This window comes from Ranitomeya variabilis, chromosome 1 (assembly GCF_051348905.1).
Source record: "Ranitomeya variabilis isolate aRanVar5 chromosome 1, aRanVar5.hap1, whole genome shotgun sequence".
Taxonomy (NCBI): domain Eukaryota; kingdom Metazoa; phylum Chordata; class Amphibia; order Anura; family Dendrobatidae; genus Ranitomeya; species Ranitomeya variabilis.
Window position 1 is genome coordinate 1,067,667,510 of NC_135232.1, and position 21,145 is coordinate 1,067,688,654.

Below are 21,145 nucleotides of genomic sequence, written 5' to 3' on the forward strand. Positions count from 1 at the left end.
ATTACAGCTCTGGTCGCTGCTGTTACAGGCAGAATCCAGCTGAATGTCAAAGCAAAGCCGGCATCTGCCATGTACGGTGCAGGCTCAGCTCCTGAGCCCGTTCTCTACACCTGCAGCCGATACAGGACGCCCTATTACATGAGATAATAATGGTCATATCATCTGATTCCCCATTACAGCCAGGATATCAATCAGAATATTTGGAAGAAAGTATAAAATGGACAGACAACATCCATGTGATAAAAGACTGAGATAAGGTTGAAAAAAAAAGAATACTGGTAATTAGCGTACCACAAGGTTTAATGCTCATAGAACACATTGTATAAAATCATATAGAATATCACTTCTGTCTACTGCAGAAATCGTTAAAAGAAAAAAATGAAATAATATAGATGTAATAAAAGCCTCCAATGTAACACTATAATAGATAGCGGCCTCATTTACCAAAACTGTCCGTATTGCCAAAAGCAACCAATCCCAGAGCAGCTTTAATTTAGCCACAGCAGTTTCAGAGATGAAAGTTGAGCTCTGATTGGCGGCTACGGACCAGTTCCTCTGATAGACATTTTTGCTATATGAGGCCTCTGTCTTTATTAATGACAATAATAATCTTTATTTTTATATAGCGCTAACATATTCCGCAGCGCTTTACAGATTATCAGTTTTTATTTGCAGTTTATTTTTTTCTGGCTGAAAGAAGTGTTCTTCGATGGCGTCAGCGAGATTGTTCAGTTCCTTCTTCAGCTGATTGTAGTCGCTGTGAACACACAAGCAATGCAGGGGTTAATCGTCTGTGACAATGCAGCAAAGCAATGGCCAGGACAGGTTGTCCAATATCTAAGGCAGATCCATTCCTCCGGTCAGGATCAGGTGGTGGACGCCCTCACCTACCTGTTTCCTGGCGCCGCACACAATTCTGCGTAATATTTAATTTTGGGCTCAGTGCCACTGGTCCTCATGGTCGCCACTCCACCGTTGGCAAAGGTGAACGTGATCATCTGGCTGCTCTTACTGGTTGGGAGAATCTGCAGAGAAGACAGAAGAAGGCCTGATAACATGGTGCGAAGGTGCAAGCGGCCAGCCACGCACATGAGACCAGTCAGCTAATGGGAATGCTGGGGGTTGTAGTCGTGCAGCAGCTACAGCTTGCAAACCTCTGCACAAGATACTGGTCAGCTAATCCCCTGACTGATAGACATGGGGACCTGCCTCCCCTACTTCTCTAAGCAAAGTCTGACCAACTTGGAACAGATTACATATTATATATATTAACACATTAACCCCTTCCCGACATCGGGTGTAATAATACTCTGACGTCGGACTCCCTCCCTTAGATGTGGGCTCTGGTGGTGAGCCCACATCTTTTCCGTTTCGAACAGCTGACATGTGCCGCCAACAGTCGCGGGTGGAAACGCAATCCTCCTGCGGCTGTTAACCCATTAAATGCCGCTGTCGAGGTCTGACAGCAGAGTTTAACATGTGCTTCCGGCAAGTGCACCGGAAAATAGCCTATCGCAGGTCACCGAAGGGTTGGCATGACAACCAGAGGGGTCTCCTGCAGACCTCTATGGTTGTCACTGCCAGATTGCTACGAGCGTCGCCCGGTGCTTATATCATGTAATTCTGCAGAACTGATCGCGCTATGGCATCTTCTAGCCTCCTATGGAGAATACTGAAGAATGCAGAAAGTAAAAAAAAAAAAATATATTAAAAATAAAATATAAAAGTTTAAATCACCCCCCTTTCGCCCCATTCAAAATAAAACAAAATAAAAATCAAACCTACACATATTTGGTATCGCCGCATTCAGAATCGACCGATCTATCAATAAAAAAAAGGATTAACCTGATCGCTAAACAGCGTAGTGAAAAAAAAAAAGTAAAAACGCCAGAATTACATTTTTTTGGTCGTCGCGACACTGCAGTAAAATGCAATAACGGGCAATCAAAAGAACATATCTGCACCAAAATGGTATCATTAACAATGCCAGCTCAGCGCACAAAAATAAGCCCTCACCTGACCCGAGATCTTGAAAAATGGAGACGCTACTGGTCTTGGAAAATGGCTTTTCTTTTTTTAAACAAAATTTGGAATTTTTTTCACCACTTAGATAAGAAAGAACCTAGACATGTTTGGTGTCTATGAACTCGTAATGACCTGGAGAATCATAATGGCAGGTCAGTTTTAGCATTTAGTGAACCTAGTAAAAAAGAAAAACTTAAATACTGTGGGATTGCACTTTTTTTTTGCACTGTCTCCGCACTTGGAATTGTTTCCCGTATTCCAGTACACGATATGTTAAAACCAATGGTGTCGTTCAAAAGTAAAACTCGGCCCGCAAAAAAAAAAAAGCCCTCACATGGCCATATTGACAGAAAAATAAAAAAATGTTATGGCTCTGGGAAGAAAGAGAGCGAAAAAGAAAGATGCAAAAACAAAAATACCTCCGGTCATGAAGTGGTTAAAATAAAAAAGCAAAAAATAAAAACTAGAGTCTGATTGGCCCCGAAATGTGTGAAATTTGGAGCTGGCTCCCCCTGCATGTTGGACAGATGTAATGCTATGACAACCTTACTCTCCTGCCTAATATGTAGTAATGATTCCCATTGAGTGCAAACTTTCATCTCAGACCTGGACAACGCCTTTAAAGTTCCCGGAATATAAAAAGTCCCTAAATGCCTATTGTAATAAAGGCTCTGTAATATTAATGCGGACACAGAGAAGATACTCACGGCCTTGTTATCAGGCTGGCTGTCATCGTACCCTGTGGTTAAGTCTCGCACTCCGGTCACCTCAAATTTTCCACACAGTTTGGGGTACTTGGCGTCTCCATTGTAGTTTCGGAGGTGGTCAAATAAGTTTTTGATAGTAGTTTGATCATAGCATAGAAAATAGGAATTCCTGCTTATGTGGTAGCCGTACCTGTCAATGATTATAACTGGTTTTATGACTGATGATTATAAGGATCATTATACTGATAATGGGGGATAGCAGTCAGTCTGAGATACGACGGGCATACGAGACAGCGACCTGACCTGTCTGTGCAAGCATGGAAGACAGAATTGCATGCAAACATATACTGAATACCCTTAAGCAGGGCCGTATTTGCCACTAGGCACTTGAGGGCACGTGCCTAGGGCGGCAGGTTGCGGGGGGGGGGGGGGGGGGGGGGGCGCACTTGAGCTAGGCTTTTTCTTTTTTTTTTTTTTATAAAAGTCCGGGGTTAAGTGCCCGCCCCCCCTCCTCCCTCCCTCCTTCCCGCCCCCCTCCCTGAAGACGTCATACTCACCTTCTTCCAGCGGTGGCTGCAATTCCGTCTCAGCGCCGGCAGCGCGTCCTGTCTTCAGCGGTCACGTAGTACCGCTCATTAAGGTGATGAAAATGCGCATATCCATCACCTTAATGAGCGGTATCACGTGACCGCTCATACAGGAAAGACGACGCTGCAGAGATGCCGGGAAGTTCTGCGCCGCGCGGTGAGAGGTGAGTATGACAGGGGAGAAGGATGGGGGAGCCATGCACGCAGGGGAGAAGGTTGGGGGAGCCATGCACGCAGGGTGGGAGGATGGGGGAGCCATGCACGCAGGGTGGGAGGATGGGGGAGCCATGCACGCAGGGTGGGAGGATGGGGGAGCCATGCACGCAGGGTGGGAGGATGGGGGAGCCATGCACGCAGGGTGAGAGGATGGGGGAGCCATGCACGCAGGGTGAGAGGATGGGGGAGCCATGCACGCAGGGTGGGAAGATGGGGGAGCCATGCACGCAGGGTGGGAAGATGGGGGAGCCATGCACGCAGGGTGGGAAGATGGGGGAGCCATGCACGCAGGGTGGGAAGATGGGGGAGCCATGCACGCAGGATGGGAAGATGGGGGAGCCATGCACGCAGGGTGGGAAGATGGGGGAGCCATGCACGCAGGGTGGGAAGATGGGGGAGCCATGCACGCAGGGTGGGAAGATGGGGGAGCCATGCACGCAGGGTGGGAAGATGGGGGAGCCATGCACGCAGGGTGGGAAGATGGGGGAGCCATGCACGCAGGGTGGGAAGATGGGGGAGCCATGCACGCAGGGTGGGAAGATGGGGGAGCCATGCACGCAGGGTGGGAAGATGGGGGAGCCATGCACGCAGGGTGGGAAGATGGGGGAGCCATGCACGCAGGGTGGGAAGATGGGGGAGCCATGCACGCAGGGTGGGAAGATGGGGGAGCCATGCACGCAGGGTGGGAGGATGGGGGAGCCATGCACGCAGGGTGGGAGGATGGGGGAGCCATGCACGCAGGGTGGGAGGATGGGGGAGCCATGCACGCAGGGTGGGAAGATGGGGGAGCCATGCACGCAGGGTGGGAGGATGGGGGAGCCATGCACGCAGGGTGGGAGGATGGGGGAGCCATGCACGCAGGGTGGGAGGATGGGGGAGCCATGCACGCAGGGTGGGAGGATGGGGGAGCCATGCACGCAGGGTGGGAGGATGGGGGAGCCATGCACGCAGGGTGGGAGGATGGGGGAGCCATGCACGCAGGGTGGGAGGATGGGGGAGCCATGCACGCAGGGTGGGAGGATGGGGGAGCCATGCACGCAGGGTGGGAGGATGGGGGAGCCATGCACGCAGGGTGGGAGGATGGGGGAGCCATGCACGCAGGGTGGGAGGATGGGGGAGCCATGCACGCAGGGTGGGAGGAAGAAGGAGCCATGCACGCAGGGTGGGAAGATGGGGGAGCCATGCACGCAGGGTGGGAAGATGGGGGAGCCATGCACGCAGGGTGGGAAGATGGGGGAGCCATGCACGCAGGGTGAGAAGATGGGGGAGCCATGCACGCAGGGTGAGAAGATGGGGTATAAATATGGAGTATAATTACTGGGCCCTATAGAGGGGACACAGTGTAAGAGGACAGTGTGAAGAGGGGGCCGGTATGGAAAGGAGAGGTCAGTGTGAAGAGCATGTACCATAAGAGGGACAATGTGGGGGTCATATTTTGTGCAGACAATATAGGGAAGGGCAATTTTTTATTCAGGAGCATTATAATTACACTTGTATCTTTAAGGGCGTCATGTGGAGATTTTCTGCAAAAGAGCGGAGAAGATGTAAGTCTGCAGAGACGGCTGTGGATGAGAAAACTCATCATGGGATCTGGACAAGATGAAGAAAAGAAGAATGGCTCCAAAGGCGACGTCTTCTATAAGGTACCTGGATGTAAATGTTATTTGTGATACTGACTAACTCTCATGTTTTTATTTATGTTCGGAGCATTAAAGAGGATGTCCAGGTTTGTAATGAGTCTGCAGTCATTCTTTGTGACTGCAGACTTCTGAATTCTCACAGTGCACAATGCACACTGTCAGGATTCTCTCATGCTGGGGATTTACATTAATGCGGTCACATGCTGACTAGACATGTGTGGCCTCCGTCAATGAAAATGAACTAAGCGAGGCCGGGCACGTCTAGTCGGAATGTGGTCACAAGTATACAAATCGCATGCTTGTGCTGACATGACTGTCCACTGGCAAGGGAGAATCCTAAAAGTGTGCAGTGCATGCGTTGTGAGAATTCAGAAGCTGCGATGTCAGGATTCAGCTCTGCAGGTTCCAGTAGTCGTCACATGGACACTTCACTCATATGTGATTTTCATACTTGTGGTCCTGTGACACCGAGCTTCTCTTCTGCTTCTCTCAGTTTTTCACTGAACATTGAGAGCATTAGGGAGAGGAGCTCGTGGGTACATGACTAAGTGTGAAAATCCCATATGTCCTTGGGGGGGGGGGGGGGGGGGGGCACCAAGATGAATTCTTGCCCCTGGTGCCAGAAACCCTAGATACACCTCTGCCGGTATGCTACTGCGAGCGGTGATTACCGGGTCCGGTGAAGGGAGGTCTGTGCACAGGCAGTGAGGCAGGGACTGAGGGTGTGCACAGAGAGTGAATGGAGACCCAGAGACTGCTCGTCCCAGTCTACGCCGTAGCCTGGAGCCCTCACTATTATAGGAATATGGCAGTTAATAAATTGTTTTTCTAAACCTTTATAGTGTAGTTTTAGGTCAGAGGGATGGTTGGGATGAGCTAGCAAGGTGCAGGGATAGGTAGTGATGGCTACTTGCGGACATGTGCGGCAATTGCGGTTTTGCACTTGCGGTGATACAAAAAACACTGCCAGCAGTGTTATTTTCCATTGCTGCAAGTACCGCATTTGCCGGATCGCTGCAAAACCGCAAGTGCCGCACATGTCCGCAAGTCCCATAGGGAATGAATGAGGCCGAACGCAGTGTTGCCGTAAGTCATCCATTACGCGGCAGATGCGGAAAAACTGCCGGATCTGCTGCAAAAGGCGACTTTCACATCAGAGATTTATGGCAAAGTCACTGCCGATAGTGTCATACTCACCAATGCGGAGGCAGCACTAAAAGTGCCTAGGGCAGCAGAAACTCTAAAAAACGGCCCTGCCCTTAAGGGCCCGATTTATTGTGACACATTCATTCATTTCTAAGCCAGTTGTCCTGGACCTTTATAATGAGGGCCTATCCTTAAGATGAGTCATCAGTGGCTGCACCACTGGCCGCTGCCGCCACCGGGAACAGCTGATCGGCGGAGATGCTGGTTGTTGAACCCCCACAGAGCAGATATCGATGGCCCATCCTAAGGATAGATCATCAATATAAAAGTCCAGGGCATCCACTTTAAGGAGCAGAACACCAGGATAAGATTCCTGCACTTCCTTAATGAGTATGGCACACTATTCAATTGCTGTGCGCCAATGCCAGGGATTTACGCCAGTCAGGGGCCGATTTACAGGTTTGTATTATTGTCGAAATTGACTTGTGGTGTAAATTCGGGTGAATTTGTCAGCCATGCTTGGCCACACTGTGTCCTAGCTTGCCCACATTTCAAAACATTGGCAGAGCTAGCCAGGACTGGTGGAAAAATATCAAAAATGTTGTGCAATTACGTATTGTGCAAACCTTTTGAGATTTTAAATAATTTTACACCAGAATTCTGGAAAAAAAAACTGCTTCATGAAGTATTTGGCCCCTTTTGCACATTTGTCACACTCAAATGTTTCCGATCACCAAATAAATTTTAATATTAGACAAAGATAACACAAGTAACACAAAATGCAGTTTTCAAATGAAAGACTTTATTATTAAGGGAAAAAGAAATCCAAATCTACAGGGCCCTGTGTGAAAAAGTGATTGCTCCCCCTCTCCTCTTAAAACATAAATTAGCTGTGGTTTTACCACATATTTGGGAAGTGGAGATCAAATTTCCTAGCCACATCCAGGCCTGACTACTGCCACACCTGTTCAAAATCACATAAATAGATCCTGCCTGACAAGTGATGTAGACCAAAAGATCCTCAAAAGTTAGGCATCATGCCACGATCCAAAGAAATTCTGTAACAAATGATAAATTGAAATCTATCAGTCTAGAAAGGGTTATAGAACAATCTCTTATGTTTTGGGACTCCAACAAACCACAGTGAGAGCTATTATTCACAGATGACGAAAACATGAAACAGTGGTGAACCTTCCCAGGAGTGGCCGGCTGACCAAAATTACCCCAAGAGCATAGCGCCGACTCATTCAAGAGGTCAGAAAAGTTCCCATAACATCATCCAAAGAACTGCAGGCCTCAGTTAAGGTCAGTGTTTATGACTTCACCATGAAAAAAGAGACTGGGAAAAAATGGTCTGCATGGCAGAGTTCCAAGACAAAAACCTCTGCTGAGCAATAAGAACATAAGGCTCGTCTCAGTTTTGCCAAAAAATATCTTGATGATCCACAATATTTTTGCGAGAATACTCTGTGGTATGATGACACAAAAGTTGAACTATTTGAAGGTGTATGTCCCATTACATCTGGCCTAGAAGTAACACAGCATTTCAGAAAAGGAACATCATACCAACAGTAAAAGATGGTGGTGGTAGTGTGATGGTCTGGGCTGTTTTGCTGCTTCAGGACCTGGAAGACTTGCTGTGGTAAATGGAACCATGAATTCTGCAGTCTAACAAAAAAATCCTGAAGGAAAATGTCCGGCCATCTGTTCATGACCTCTAACTGAAGTGCACTTGGGTTATGCAGCAGGACAAAGATTCAAAATACACCAGCAAGTCCACGTCTGAATGGCTTAACAAAAACAAAATTAAGACATTGGAGTGGCCTAGTCAAAGTCCTGACCTTAATCCAAATGAGATGCTGTGGCATGACCTTAAAAAGGCGGTTCATGCTAGTAAACCATCCAATGTGGCTGAACTACAACAATTCTGCATAGATGAGTGCCCAAAATTCCTCCACAGTGCTGTAAAAGACTCATTGCCGGTTATCGCAAACATTTGATTGCAGTTGTTGCTGCTAAGGGTGGCCCAATCAGTTATTAGGTTTAGGGGGCAATCACTTTTTCACACAGGGCCCTGTAGGTTTGGATTTCTTTTCCGCAATAATAAAGACCTTCATTTAAAAACTGCATTTTGTGATTACTTGTGTTATTTTGTCTAATATTTAAATTTGTTTGGGGATCTGAAAAATATGCAAAAGAATGGGAAATCAGAAAGGGGCAACCACTTTCACACAACTGTATATATTTCCTAATCGCTTAGTAAAATATACCATGAATACTGACTATAGTGTCAAGGCATGGTGCTTGCCTAGTGTCAGTGTACAACGCTGTGACATATGTTGGTGCTATACAGGAGACAATATAAGCAACCCATAGAGAACTTACTTGTTAAAAATTGCACTGAGCTGCTGAGACAGGGTGAGATTTTTAGTTGCGAGGTAGCTGGCCATTTCTGCAGCAATGACAGCAGCACTTACTCCATCTTTGTCCAAGACTAGAGGGCAGCACATGTAACCTGGAACAGAAGGCACGAGTGGAGTAATAGCCGGCATGGGGCTGACGAATAGAAGAACCTGGTCTAATGTGAGAACAGGGAACCAGCAAGGGAGTTCTTCACAAAGTCATAATATGCCATCTCACTAGGATTAGGATTGGTGGGGTCAGACCCCCAGACCAGCGATCCTGAGAATGGACAGCGTGGCACGGTCTGGGAGGAAGGCGGCAGTAACAAGCCAGCAGGAGAGGAGAACCTATAGTACCTATACGTGAGTGCCACACAGTCATGTCCCCAATACACAGGATAAAATAAAGATCAAGTGGCCGACCCCTGCAAGTGTGGGATTCATTATCAGATCCCTAAAGATAATCCCTGGAACAAACACTGCAACAAAGAAAACTGGAGAAACCAATGAGGAATAATACGACTCCTGCACATATGGATCCATCTGCTGCACAAGCTCCAATACACGCCATCAGCTCTCACCTATGGCTTCCTCAAAGGCAAATAAAACCGTTTTCCCCTGGTCAATCAGGTCCTTCGCTCTATTTCCCATCCACTTAAATCCGGTCAGTGTTTCCTGCAAAGAAGAGAAGACGGCAATGAGGATATCATGTATTACAGTATAGTGGTGACTCCTAAGGGACAGAGGGGAGCCTGGGTATAGAGTACCTCAAAGTGAAAGCCTTCCTGCACAGCAATGGCTCGGAGGATCTTAGAGGAGACCGTGCTCGCCAGCATGTACACGTTCTTCACCGCACCTGGGTCTGGGTTCTGCTCTTTCCAGCACGTAAAGATCCACCAGCCGAGAAGGGCACCAAGCTCATTGCCAGAAAAGACTCTCCAATCACCACTGACCAAGAAAAGCAATGAACACTTAGCCACAAGAAATTATTATTTATACTCAATTAATAGTTCTTATAAGACCGATTAATGGAGAATTGGCAACAGTATATAAAATAATCTGTGTGTATACACACGCAATTTATTTTTTTTGAGGCCAGTGGTGCGACGATCCCACTTGTCAAAACTGTCAAAGTCAACACTGTCAGACTCTTAAAAACCCTCAGGGCTCCGCACATTAGTTCTTGGATCACATTGCCACCTGGTTTCTTCACTTTCTACCCTGTGACATTCCCACTTGTCATAGAAAACTTTAATGTCCCCATCAATGATCCCCTCTCCCAATCTGCCTCTCATGTACTTTAACCTCCTAATTTGGCCGCTCACAGTTTACTAACTCTCCTACACATGAAGACGGGAATACTCTGGACCTGGTCTTCTCCCAGCTCTGCTCAGTGTACGACTATACTAACTCCCCTCTCCCGCTCACTGACCACAACCTTCTTTCCTTCTCTGTGATGAACGGTCTCCTCAAACGGAAGGGGGGGGGGGGGGGGGGGGCAAGTTTGTGATGTTGGGGGTTGATACCGTGAAATTAAAAAGGCATGTATTATGGTATTATGAATACTGTGATGTTATTCTTAATAAAAACCTATTTGAGCTTAAAAAAAAAAAGAAAAGAAAAAAAGAATGGTCTCCTCACTTGGGATACCTCCAAATACAACACTTATAGGAATACACGTGCCATCAAAACGCAAGTAGGTCATGGACAATCTACACTCATCTTTGGCTCTCATTCTCCCACTCCTGTCCAAACTTAGCATTGTCACACTACAATAATACATTGCAGATTGCCCTGGATAAAACAGCACCGTCTACACGAAGAAAGACCTGAACTTTGTGCTTCTCCCCTCCACTAACCTGACTCTACCTGACATTGCAATTACCTTGGAGGGTTCAACCATAATTCCACCTTTGAAATTGCTAAAACTCTTACTGTCGCGCTTATTCATTCTTGTCTAGACTACTGCAACTCTCTTCAGATCTCTAACCAAATGCTCTCCTCTCTGATCTGTCCTGAATGTAGCCAGCAGCCAGGGTCACATTTTTGTCCAGTGGCTTCACCGATGCCTCCACCTTGTGCCAGTCATTACACTAGTTGCCCATTCACTAAAGAATATAATATATACTCATCTCTCACCCCCACAAAGCCCTCCACAGTTCACCACCACCCTATATCTCATCCATCATCTTTCTTTATTGCCCTACAAGTGCTCCCGTTGTGAAACTGACCTAAGACTAACATCTTCCATAATCTGAACCTCCCAGTTCCATCTCCAAGACTTCTCCCGTGCTGCGCCAGTTCTCTGTGGAATATGTTGGCGCTATATAAATAAAATTATTATTACTATTATTATTGATCCACTTCCCTGCAAGCAGGACGCAGGGGAGCAGTGCACTCCTGAAGGCAGAAGATCAGCCCTTCAAGAGTGGGGAGGAAGCGGGAGATTGGAGGAATAGGCTATGGACAGTCAGTATTGCTATGTAACAAGAAAAAGCTGGAAGAAAAGAAGACAGCTATATACTGCAATATATACACAATATGCAGTATATCTATGTAGTGTACATCCTCCTCCTTTATACAAGGCTGTCCATAATCTGTGCCCTCCAATCTTCTGATACCACCCAACACAAAGTGTTGTTACCATCATTCTTCAGCAGCACACCGCTCCCCAGCCTCCTGGCTGCTTGCTTGCTATTACCATCATTCTTCAGCAGCACACCGCTCCCCAGCCTCCAGGCTTCTTGCTTGCTGTTACCATCATTCTTCAGCAGCACACCGCTCCCCAGCCTCCTGGCTGCTTGCTACCATCAGTCTTCAGCAGCACACCACTCCCCAGCCTCCTGGCTTCTTGCCTCCTGCTACCATCATTCTTCAGCAGCACACCGCCCCCCAGCTTCCTGACTTCTTGCTTGCTGCTACCATCATTCTTCAGCAGCACACCGCCCCCCAGCTTCCTGCTTGCTGCTACTATCCTTCTTCAGCAGCACACAGCTCCCCAGCCTCCTGGCTTCTTGCTTGCTGTTACCATCATTCTTCAGCAGCACACCACTCCCCAGCTTCCTGGCTTGCTGTTACCATCATTCTTCAGCAGCACACCGCTCCCCAGCTTCCTGGCTTGCTGTTACCATCATTATTTAGCAGCACACCGCTCCCCAGCTTCCTGGCTTCTTGCTTGCTGTTACCATCATTATTCAGCATCACATCTTTCCCCAGCCTCCTGGCTGCTTGCTACCATCATTCTCCAGCAGCACACAGTTCCCCAGCTTCCTGGCTTGATGTGTTGCACACATTCATTATGCCACTGGCCCAATCTGTGCGATCTCCCGTGCTGAGAGCATTGGAAAAACGCAAGGGCACAGAAACTGGCCACATCCAGCAATCGGTGAGCTTCAGAGCAGTGCTTACAAGCTGTATAGCGTAGAGTTTGCAAACTTGCGTGCCTTGCCTGGGAGACCAGCCACCTCTGATAAACTGCAGCAGGGGCCGGTAACCTAGGCAATAAGTAGTACACAATAGAATTAATAGTAAATTGCATATTTGTTTTTCCAAGAACTTTACAATTTTAACCATTTAAGATCTTGAGAATAACCCTTTAATCTCCAAGGCTTTCAAGACCTCCTCCATCTTTGCTGTTATTGGCCCTTTTGCCGTACATCCACCATACTCTGGAAATTTCCTACTCCAACTGGTCAGACTCTTAGCCACATTCAAAAACAACCTGGAAACCCACCCAACGGGTCATATATTGAAGGTTGCAGGCTTTACCTCCTACCCTCGCTTACTGCCTCCTGCCACCTTCCTTTGTAGATGGCAAGCTCTCTGGGGCGGGGTGTCAATCATTAAAGTTATTGCACGTTTGCTACTTCGTGTACTAACACCAAATTTGCACTTTGTCATACGTACTGCTGAGGAACCACAAATTCAGTTTCTACAACGTCTGGCGATATATATCCTTCCAGTCCTAACATCAATTCTCTGCAGCCTGTGGCAATTAAGACCCAGCACTACCCAATGTGAGGAGATTTCTCAAATAATGGTCACTACTTCATGATGGACACCAAAGAGACATCCCATATGTCTACGGTGCAGCAGCGGTAATGTGGACTACAAGAACATGTATGCCCTTGTGCTCGTTACCCTGTGTATATGGGGTCTGATGAGCCAATCAGAGCTCCCCCTTATTAGGATTAGCATGGATGTAGTAGTCCCTACTGATAAGCAGGATATTAGAATACTATTACTTGTATGGCGGGTTAACAAAACAGGACAGCCTGGGGATTGTAGTTCCACAACAGCTGGCTGCCCCTTTTACAGTCGCTCAGCATGGTCATACCGAATTAAAAAAAAAAAAAAATCTTTGGAGGGAGCTGAAACTCAATGTTGCCCAGCAACAGCCCCGAAACCTGAAAGATCTGGAGAAGATCTGTATGGAGGAGGGGGCCAAAATCCCTGCTGCAGTGTGTGCAAACTTGGTCAAGAACTACAGGAAACATCTGACCTCTGTAATTGCAAACAAAGGTTTCTGTACCAAATATTATGTTGTTTTTCTATTGTATCAGATACTTATTTAATGCAATAACATGCAAATTAATTATGTAAAAATCCTACAATGTGATATTCTGCTTTTTATTTCTAGATTCTGTCTCTCACAGGTGAATTGTACCTATGATAAAAAATTACAGATGTCTCCATACTTTGTAGGTGGGAAAACTTGCAAAACTGGCAATGTATGAAAGACTTATTTTCCGCAGAGTATACATATAAGGTGTCCGTGCTGTGTGCCGGCAGGATATCATTACACTCGGTGTCATTATCCTGCGGGGACTGCAGAGCGCAGCCATTCATCCTCAGGAGCGGACGTGTGCGTCACTGCGGATCTATCACACTGATTAATAAAACCCCTGAAGATTTACGGCTGCAGCGTGCCATCTCCATAACAACTATGGGGGACAGAAGAAATCACAAGCCTTCAATATAAGAACGGGGGAGAGGGGCTGCACAGAGGATGATGCCCACTGCTCATCATGGGCACGCAGACAGCACAAGGTATTATAATGAAGGGGTGGTCACTTCTAGAAATGAGCCTCGCCAGTGCCCTGCTTCACCTGAGGTGTGGAGCAGGTGCCATCTGTGCCAGTGAGGGGCGCAAGCACAGGAAGGTCCTCCTGATGTGTATCCCCTTCAGCAAGAGGTCGCGGTCAGGTGAGGCACGCCACTGACACAAGGGCGACCTGTCAGTCTGGTCACAGGCAGCGAGTAGTAAAGATACGCAGGAGAGCTGCAAGTGCAGGGTTCCGCCCACAAACAACTTGCAGCTCATTTGCATACGATTTAAACACTGGGCTTCTCAGAAAAGAAAAAATGCAAGTTCCGGCATGGATTAAAATCAACATGAAAGCCTGTGTACATATACGTGCCATTAGTTTGAGCTATAAAGTCGTCACGATGGACGCCCTCTCTCAAGCTTCTCTACAAGATTAGGGAAAAAAATTATATCTAATATACATTGTGACAGAGTCACTGGCTGTGTGGGGGAAGGGAGATACGTGTCACTGTGTCAGTGATGGGAAACCGGAATGTTGTTGTTTCCAGCACACTGGGTGCTGAGAGGCTGGTACAGAGGTTAATGGGCGGCTTTATGTGAGCACCCGCAGTGCGGGAGGGAGGGAGGGTGCTCACCGTACTGCTTTTCCCTGCAGGACCTGCAGGTGTATGAGGACCTGCAGTGATGTCATGATCACATGACTAGTACCTGTGCTATATACCTGGACCTGTGGTTCAGTCTGGGTGGGGTCTTGGGAGAGGAAGCAGTCCCATGTAGCTCCAAGGAGGAGCTGAGGACAGTGTGTTGTGTCTGCAGGTGGAAATCTAAAGAGAAAGGACTCTGGTGAACCTACTTTGTTTTTTTTCCCATGAAGGCTCTGGTTTTGTTTCCTGAACCCTGCCTTAGTCTATGCGGACTTTAATAAACCAGCAGGTGTCTAACCATCAAAGTGTTCCTGCGTCTACCCAAGGAAGCAGCGGAGCGAGGCAACCCCTCACAACATTGAGTGAATGAATAAATAAAATTATATATATATATATATACACATACACACACACTAGCTGAAGAGCCCGGCGTTGCCTGGGCATAGTAAATATCTGTGGTTAGTTATAGCACCTCACTTCTCTTATTTTCCCATCACGCCTCTCATTTTCCCCCTCACATCTCTCATTTTCTCCCTCACACCTCTCATTTTCCCCCTCACTCCTCTTATTTTCCCCCTCACCCCTCTCATTCCCCCCTAACACTTGTCATTTCGACCTTACATCTGTCATTTTCCGATCACTCCACTATTTTCCCTCACTCCTCTCATTTTGCACTCACACCTTTTCATTTTCACCTCACACCTCTCATTTTCACCTCAGTATATACATGTTTGTCATCTCCCTTATATATAGTATACACCTGTATGTCATCTCCTGTATATAGTATATACCTGTATGTCATCTCCCCTGTATATAGTATATACCTGTATGTCATCTCCTCCTGTATATAGTATATACCTGTGTCATCTCACCTATATATAGTATATATCTGTGTGTCATCTCCTCCTTTATATAGTATATACCTGTATGTCATCTCCTCCTATACATAGCATATACCTGTATGTCATCTCCTCCTGTATATACTATATACCTGTAGGTAATCTGCTCCTGTATATAGTATATACCTGTGTGTCATCTCCTCCTGTATATAGTATGTACCTGTATGTCATCTCCTCCTCTATATAGTATATACCTGTGTGTCATCTCTCCTGTATATAGTATATATCTGTGTGTCATCTCCTCCTGTATATATTATATACCTGTGTGTCATCTCCCCTGTAAATAGTATATACCTGTGTGTCATCTCCTCCTGTATATAGTATATATCTGTATGTCATCCCCTCCTGTATTAGACCTCGTTCACACGTTATTTGGTCAGTATTTTTACCTCAGTATTTGTAAGCTAAATTGGCAGCCTGATAAATCCCCAGCCAACAGTAAGCCCACCCCCTGGCAGTATATATTAGCTCACACATACACATAATAGACTGGTCATGTGACTGACAGCTGCCGGATTCCTATATGGTACATTTGTTGCTCTTGTAGTTTGTCAGCTTATTAAATCAGATTTTTATTTTTGAAGGATAATACCAGACTTGTGTGTGTTTTAGGGCGAGTTTCGTGTGTCAAGTTGTGTGTGTTGAGTTGCGTGTGGCGACATGCATGTAGCGACTTTTGTGAGATGAGTTTTGTGTGGCGACATGCGTGTAGCAACTTTTTGTGTGTCGAGTTGCATGTGACAGGATAGTGTAGCAAGTTGTGTGCAGCAAGTTTTGTGCATGGCGAGTTTTGCGCGTGGCGAGTTTTATGTGTGGTGCCTTTTGAGTATGTGCAAGTTTTGTGTGAGGCAACTTTTGCATGTGTTGCAACTTTTGTGCATGTGGCAATTTTTCCGCGTGTGCAAGTTTTGCGTGTGGCGAGTTTTCCATGAGGTGAGTTTTGCACGTGTGGCGAGTTTTGCATGTGGAGAGTTTTGCGCGTGGCGAGTTTTGAGCGGCGACTTTTGTGTTTTGACTTTTATGTGGTGAGGTTGGTGTATGTGTGGTGAAATGTGCGCTGAGGGTGGTATATGTGTTCGAGCACGTGGTAGTGTGTGGCGCATTTTGTGTGTGTGTTCATATCCCCGTGGTGGTGTGGTGATTATCCCATGTCTGGGCCCCACCTTAGCAACTGTACAGTATATACTCTTTGGCGCCATCGCTCTCACTCTTTAAGTCCCCCTTGTTCACATCTGGCAGCTGTTAATTTGCCTCCAACACTTTTCCTTTCATTTTTTCCCCATTATGTAGATAGGGGCAAAATTGTTTGGTGAATTGGAAAGCGCGGGGTTAAAATTTCACCTCACAACATAGCCTATGACGCTCTCGGGGCCCAGACGTGTGACTGTGCAAAATTTTGTGGCTGTAGCTGCGACGGTTCAGATGCCAATCCCGGACATATACACACACACACACATACACACAGCTTTATATATTAGATATATATATATATATATATATATATATATATATATATATATATATATATATATATATATATATATATACATATATTTATTATATGCACAAAAAACTTGAAAAACAAAGTGCATTAAGAACCCCTCCAAAAATAAGCAAAAATATGTATAAGAAGGAAGCCTAATAAGTGACAGCAGTGCCCCCTAAAGAATTACATGTACGGGGAAATCTGCATCGACATTTTGCCTTTTATTGTGAAACTTCTACATAAAGAATTATACTGAAGACAGAACAATGTCTGAATAAAGTGCACAAGACAGAAGATGGCTTCATCTATCCCATGACTCCTCACTGACAGTACTGATCTAGATCTATGGAGACCTAACCAGTACAGGTACGAGGCCTGCAGGCGATCTACAGCAAAGCGCCAATCATGTAGAACACCGGTTCTGTTCTCACCTCTCCTGTTTCTCCGCCACAGCCAGCCGGTCGGCATCGGGGTCATTTGCCAGGATAATGCTGGCTCCTTCTTTATCAGCCAACTTAAAGGACAATTTCTGCAAAAGACGCAATTAAAGAGGAGATAAGCAGCCGGTGACACCATCAGCCTGAGATATACGTCGCTGGTATTCATACTGCGCCATTAATGCTCCAGGTAAATGTCATGTACTTACACACAGGATCCACTCCCGTTAAGGGGATGCTGGGAAAATAATTGCAATGGCCGTGTGATCATTATATAGCGCTGTACTAAAGGTTCAACTTGAAAATGGATCTGTCACCAGATTTCAAAGCAAACTGCATACATTATTAAATAGATCTCTTAGACCGGAGGAGGCTGCGGTGAAGGTTTAACCTCAGTCTCCTCCCGCTCGGCCTCCTCAGTGCACCTCCTCCCTGCTGAGATCTCACACCGATCAGTACAGGCTGCAGCTGTCAGTCAGGCTGTGGACAGGGGCTGAAGATACTGAACTCAGGAGCCATTTCCCTCTATACCTGGACTCATAAAATGCTCAGCCTAATATCAGAATTACACAGCCATTCTCACAGCCTCAACAGATCTTTTTAACCCCTTCTTCACACATGATATAATATTCCGTCACAGATCCCTGTCACCATGTTTGGTGAGGACCTGTACCATACTAGACAGATGCAGTCTGTGTTACATAGCTGACATCTGGCTGTACCAGCAGCGGCCAGAGCACGCTCCGATCTCTGCTGCTTTATATAAAACCATTATTTAAATGGGACATCGGTATGAGTTCCAATAGCAGCTCAAGACCCCTGTAAAGGCTAACTTGGACCTCCTGGGAAGCTCAGCCAAAACAACCATAGGAGAATCGCGATTTCACTGTATACTGTAACACTGCGGCATAAAGTATAAGTGATGGAACAATCAAAAATGTAATTCCCCTTGACGCCTTCACGACCTTCAGATTTTCCGTTTTCGTCTTTTGCTCACCTTCTTCCCAGAGCCATAACTTATTTTTCCGGCAATATGGCCGAGTGAGGGCAAGTTGAACTTTTGAAAGACACCATTGATTTTACCATATCGTGTACTGGATACCGGGAGGAAAATTCCAAGCGCGGTGAAATTGCAATAAAATGAGCAAACTTTTTTTCTTTTTTTAACCAGGTTCACTAAATGCTAAAACTGACCTGCCAATATGATTCTCCAGGTCATTACGAGTTCACAGACACCAAACATGTCTAGGTTCTTTTTTATTTAAGTGGTGAAAAAATCCAAAATTTTGTAAGGAAAAAAAAAAAATACCACCATTTTCCAAGACACACAGCGACTCCATTTGTCGGGATCTGGGGTTGGGTGAGGGCTTATTTTTTGCGTGCCGAGCTGAAATTTTTATGGATACCATTGTGGGGTACAATCTTTTGATCGCCCGTTATTGCAATGTTAGGGCGACCAAAAAAAACGTAATTCTGACGGTTTAATTTTTTTTTTCTCATTACGCCGTTTACCGATCGGATTGTTTTCATATTTTGACAGATTGGACATTTATGAACACAGCAACTACAAATGTGTATTTTTGATTTTTTTTTTAATGGCTTTAATTTTGAATGGGGCTAAAGGGGGGCGATTTGACCTTTTATATATATTTTTTTATTTTGTTTCATTTCTTTTAAACTTTTTTTTCTACTTTTAACCTGCTCCAATTGTCCCTTTAGGAGCCGGGCGCTAGGTGATGCACGTCCTGTTTGCTTGAGTTAAATGCCGCTGTCGGAGATTGACAGTGGCATTTAACATGTTAACAGGTGTGGGTGGATCGTTATTCCACCCGAGGCTGTTAGTGGGCTCAGCACTGGAGCCAGCATCAAAGGAAGGGACACGAACTATGATGTAACTATACTTCATAGGTTGTGAAGAGGTTAAAAAAAACAAAACAGCTTTTATAAATATGAAAAATAAAGTATAAGAATATACAAAAAGTAAACAAATTAACATGTGGTATTGCCGTGAATAGTCTGAACTTAAAAAAAAAAAAGTAACCTTATTGGTAAACATACTAAAAAGACAAATAAATTGAAAAGAATTACGTTATTTCCGTTGCCTCAACTCCATTAAAAAATACAACAAGAGGCGATCAAACATTGAATCTCCCCCGACACGGTACCAGTATCAACCTCGGTTTGCCACACCAAAGCTCAAGCAATCAATCACACAGCACAATCGATCAAAAAATGAAAACGCTACAGGCCTCAGAAAATGGCTACAAAAACAAAAATCATGAGAATGGGGGCGACAGTTCCCCGTATGACTGTCTGGGCCGGAGCACAGCGCTCCACTCATGTGGATGGGGCCGACGGCAGCACAGCGCTCCGCAATAGCCGTCATTACCTACTACTCCACACTGCCATCTGGTGGACAGACACTGCAAATGTAGTCACCAACAAATAGAGGGTTTACGGCAGATTAGTAATGGATTGTACCTGAACTGTAAAATAAGGCTGTGGAAATAATGATGGATTACAAGGATTTAATCCGAACGGACTGAAAATTTGTTTCAGTCCTTGTTCCGAGTCCCGTTGGAAAGCTGTCAGGCTCAGTGAGCCGCTATGCCTGTTCAAAACGCCGCTCCTCATCCGGACATCACTAGAGACGTGTGGTTAGGACCGGTAGCAGCTTGAAATATGTGATGGGGGTCTTTTTGGACACTTTCTCTGAGAACACCTTTCAAGAGGGAGGCAGAGCATGGAGTCTTACCGGTGACGCTATATAGTGCTATATACGCTATATAAGTGGGCGAACTCCCTTGCAGAATGAAAGAAAGTGTCCACAAGTACCACGTAGGAGAGGTAGTACCACGTAGGAGAGGTAGTACCACGTAGGAGAGGTAGTACCACGTAGGAGAGGTAGTACCACGTAGGAGAGGTAGTACCACGTAGGAGAGGTAGTACCACGTAGGAGAGGTAGTACCACGTAGGAGAGGTAGTACCACGTAGGAGAGGTAGTACCACGTAGGAGAGGTAGTACCACGTAGGAGAGGTAGTACCACGTAGGAGAGGTAGTACCACGTAGGAGAGGTAGTACCACGTAGGAGAGGTAGTACCACGTAGGAGAGGTAGCTGCCAGGTCTGGGTGTGTGCCCTCATCAGCATGCAGCTCAGTCTGGCTGGGTACATAATCTGGCTGGTTACGACACCCTGCCCTTGGGGCAACTTGTGGAGAAGGACCATTTCTCTTTAAAGAGACCAGCTGAGCAGAGAGTTATACAGGCAATGCTCCATGGGAGAGAAGTGTGTAAATTAGCCCTGCACAACACTGATCGGGGGAACTCACCCCACAACATGCTGTCTGCAGAGGAGCTTCTGGCCCGACATTCAGCCCTGGACATGTCACCAGGCTCCTGAAAGGCCCACACATTGAGTTACAGGGCAGCGACCTCTCCTGGGCAGTACTTGGGGATAGTTTCTTTTGTTCTGTAAGAGGCTTAAGGTACCTTCACACTAAGCGACTTTGCAGCGAGAACGACAACGATCCGTGACGTTGCAGCGTCCTGGATAGCGATCTCGTTGTGTTTGACACGCAGCAGCGATCTGGATCCCGCTGTGATATCGCTGGTCAGAGCTAGAAGGCCAGAACTTTATTTCGTCGCTGATCACCCGCTGTCATCGCTGGATCGGCGTGTGTGACGCCAATACAGCGATGTGTTCACTTGTAACCAGGGTAAATATCGGGTGACGTCACCGCTGTGCTCTGCTTTACGGCCGGCGCTGACACATTCAGTGCAGGAAGCTCTGAGCAGCAGCGCGGACGCCGGGGGACGTGACAGACATCAGAAGGTGAGTATGTAGTGTTTTTTTTTTACTTTTACAATGGTAACCAGGGTAAATATCGGGTTACTAAGCGCGGAACTG

At 46.2% G+C, this 21,145-nt stretch overlaps 1 protein-coding gene across 1 annotated transcript in view; it reads right to left on the minus strand.

The window, feature by feature from the left end:
• Window positions 1-282: 282 nt before the first annotated feature.
• PGM2 (phosphoglucomutase 2) overlaps window positions 283-21,145 on the minus strand; it is a 35,803-nt gene continuing 14,940 nt past the window's right edge. Inside the window, exons 8-14 of the mRNA XM_077279921.1 lie at window positions 17,231-17,328; window positions 9,491-9,671; window positions 9,305-9,398; window positions 8,707-8,836; window positions 2,733-2,922; window positions 892-1,025; window positions 283-757 (exon numbers count right to left, since the gene is read on the minus strand). Coding sequence (XP_077136036.1) covers window positions 649-757; window positions 892-1,025; window positions 2,733-2,922; window positions 8,707-8,836; window positions 9,305-9,398; window positions 9,491-9,671; window positions 17,231-17,328 — 936 coding nt within the window. The 3' untranslated portion in view covers window positions 283-648. The remainder of the gene's footprint in view (window positions 758-891; window positions 1,026-2,732; window positions 2,923-8,706; window positions 8,837-9,304; window positions 9,399-9,490; window positions 9,672-17,230; window positions 17,329-21,145) is intronic.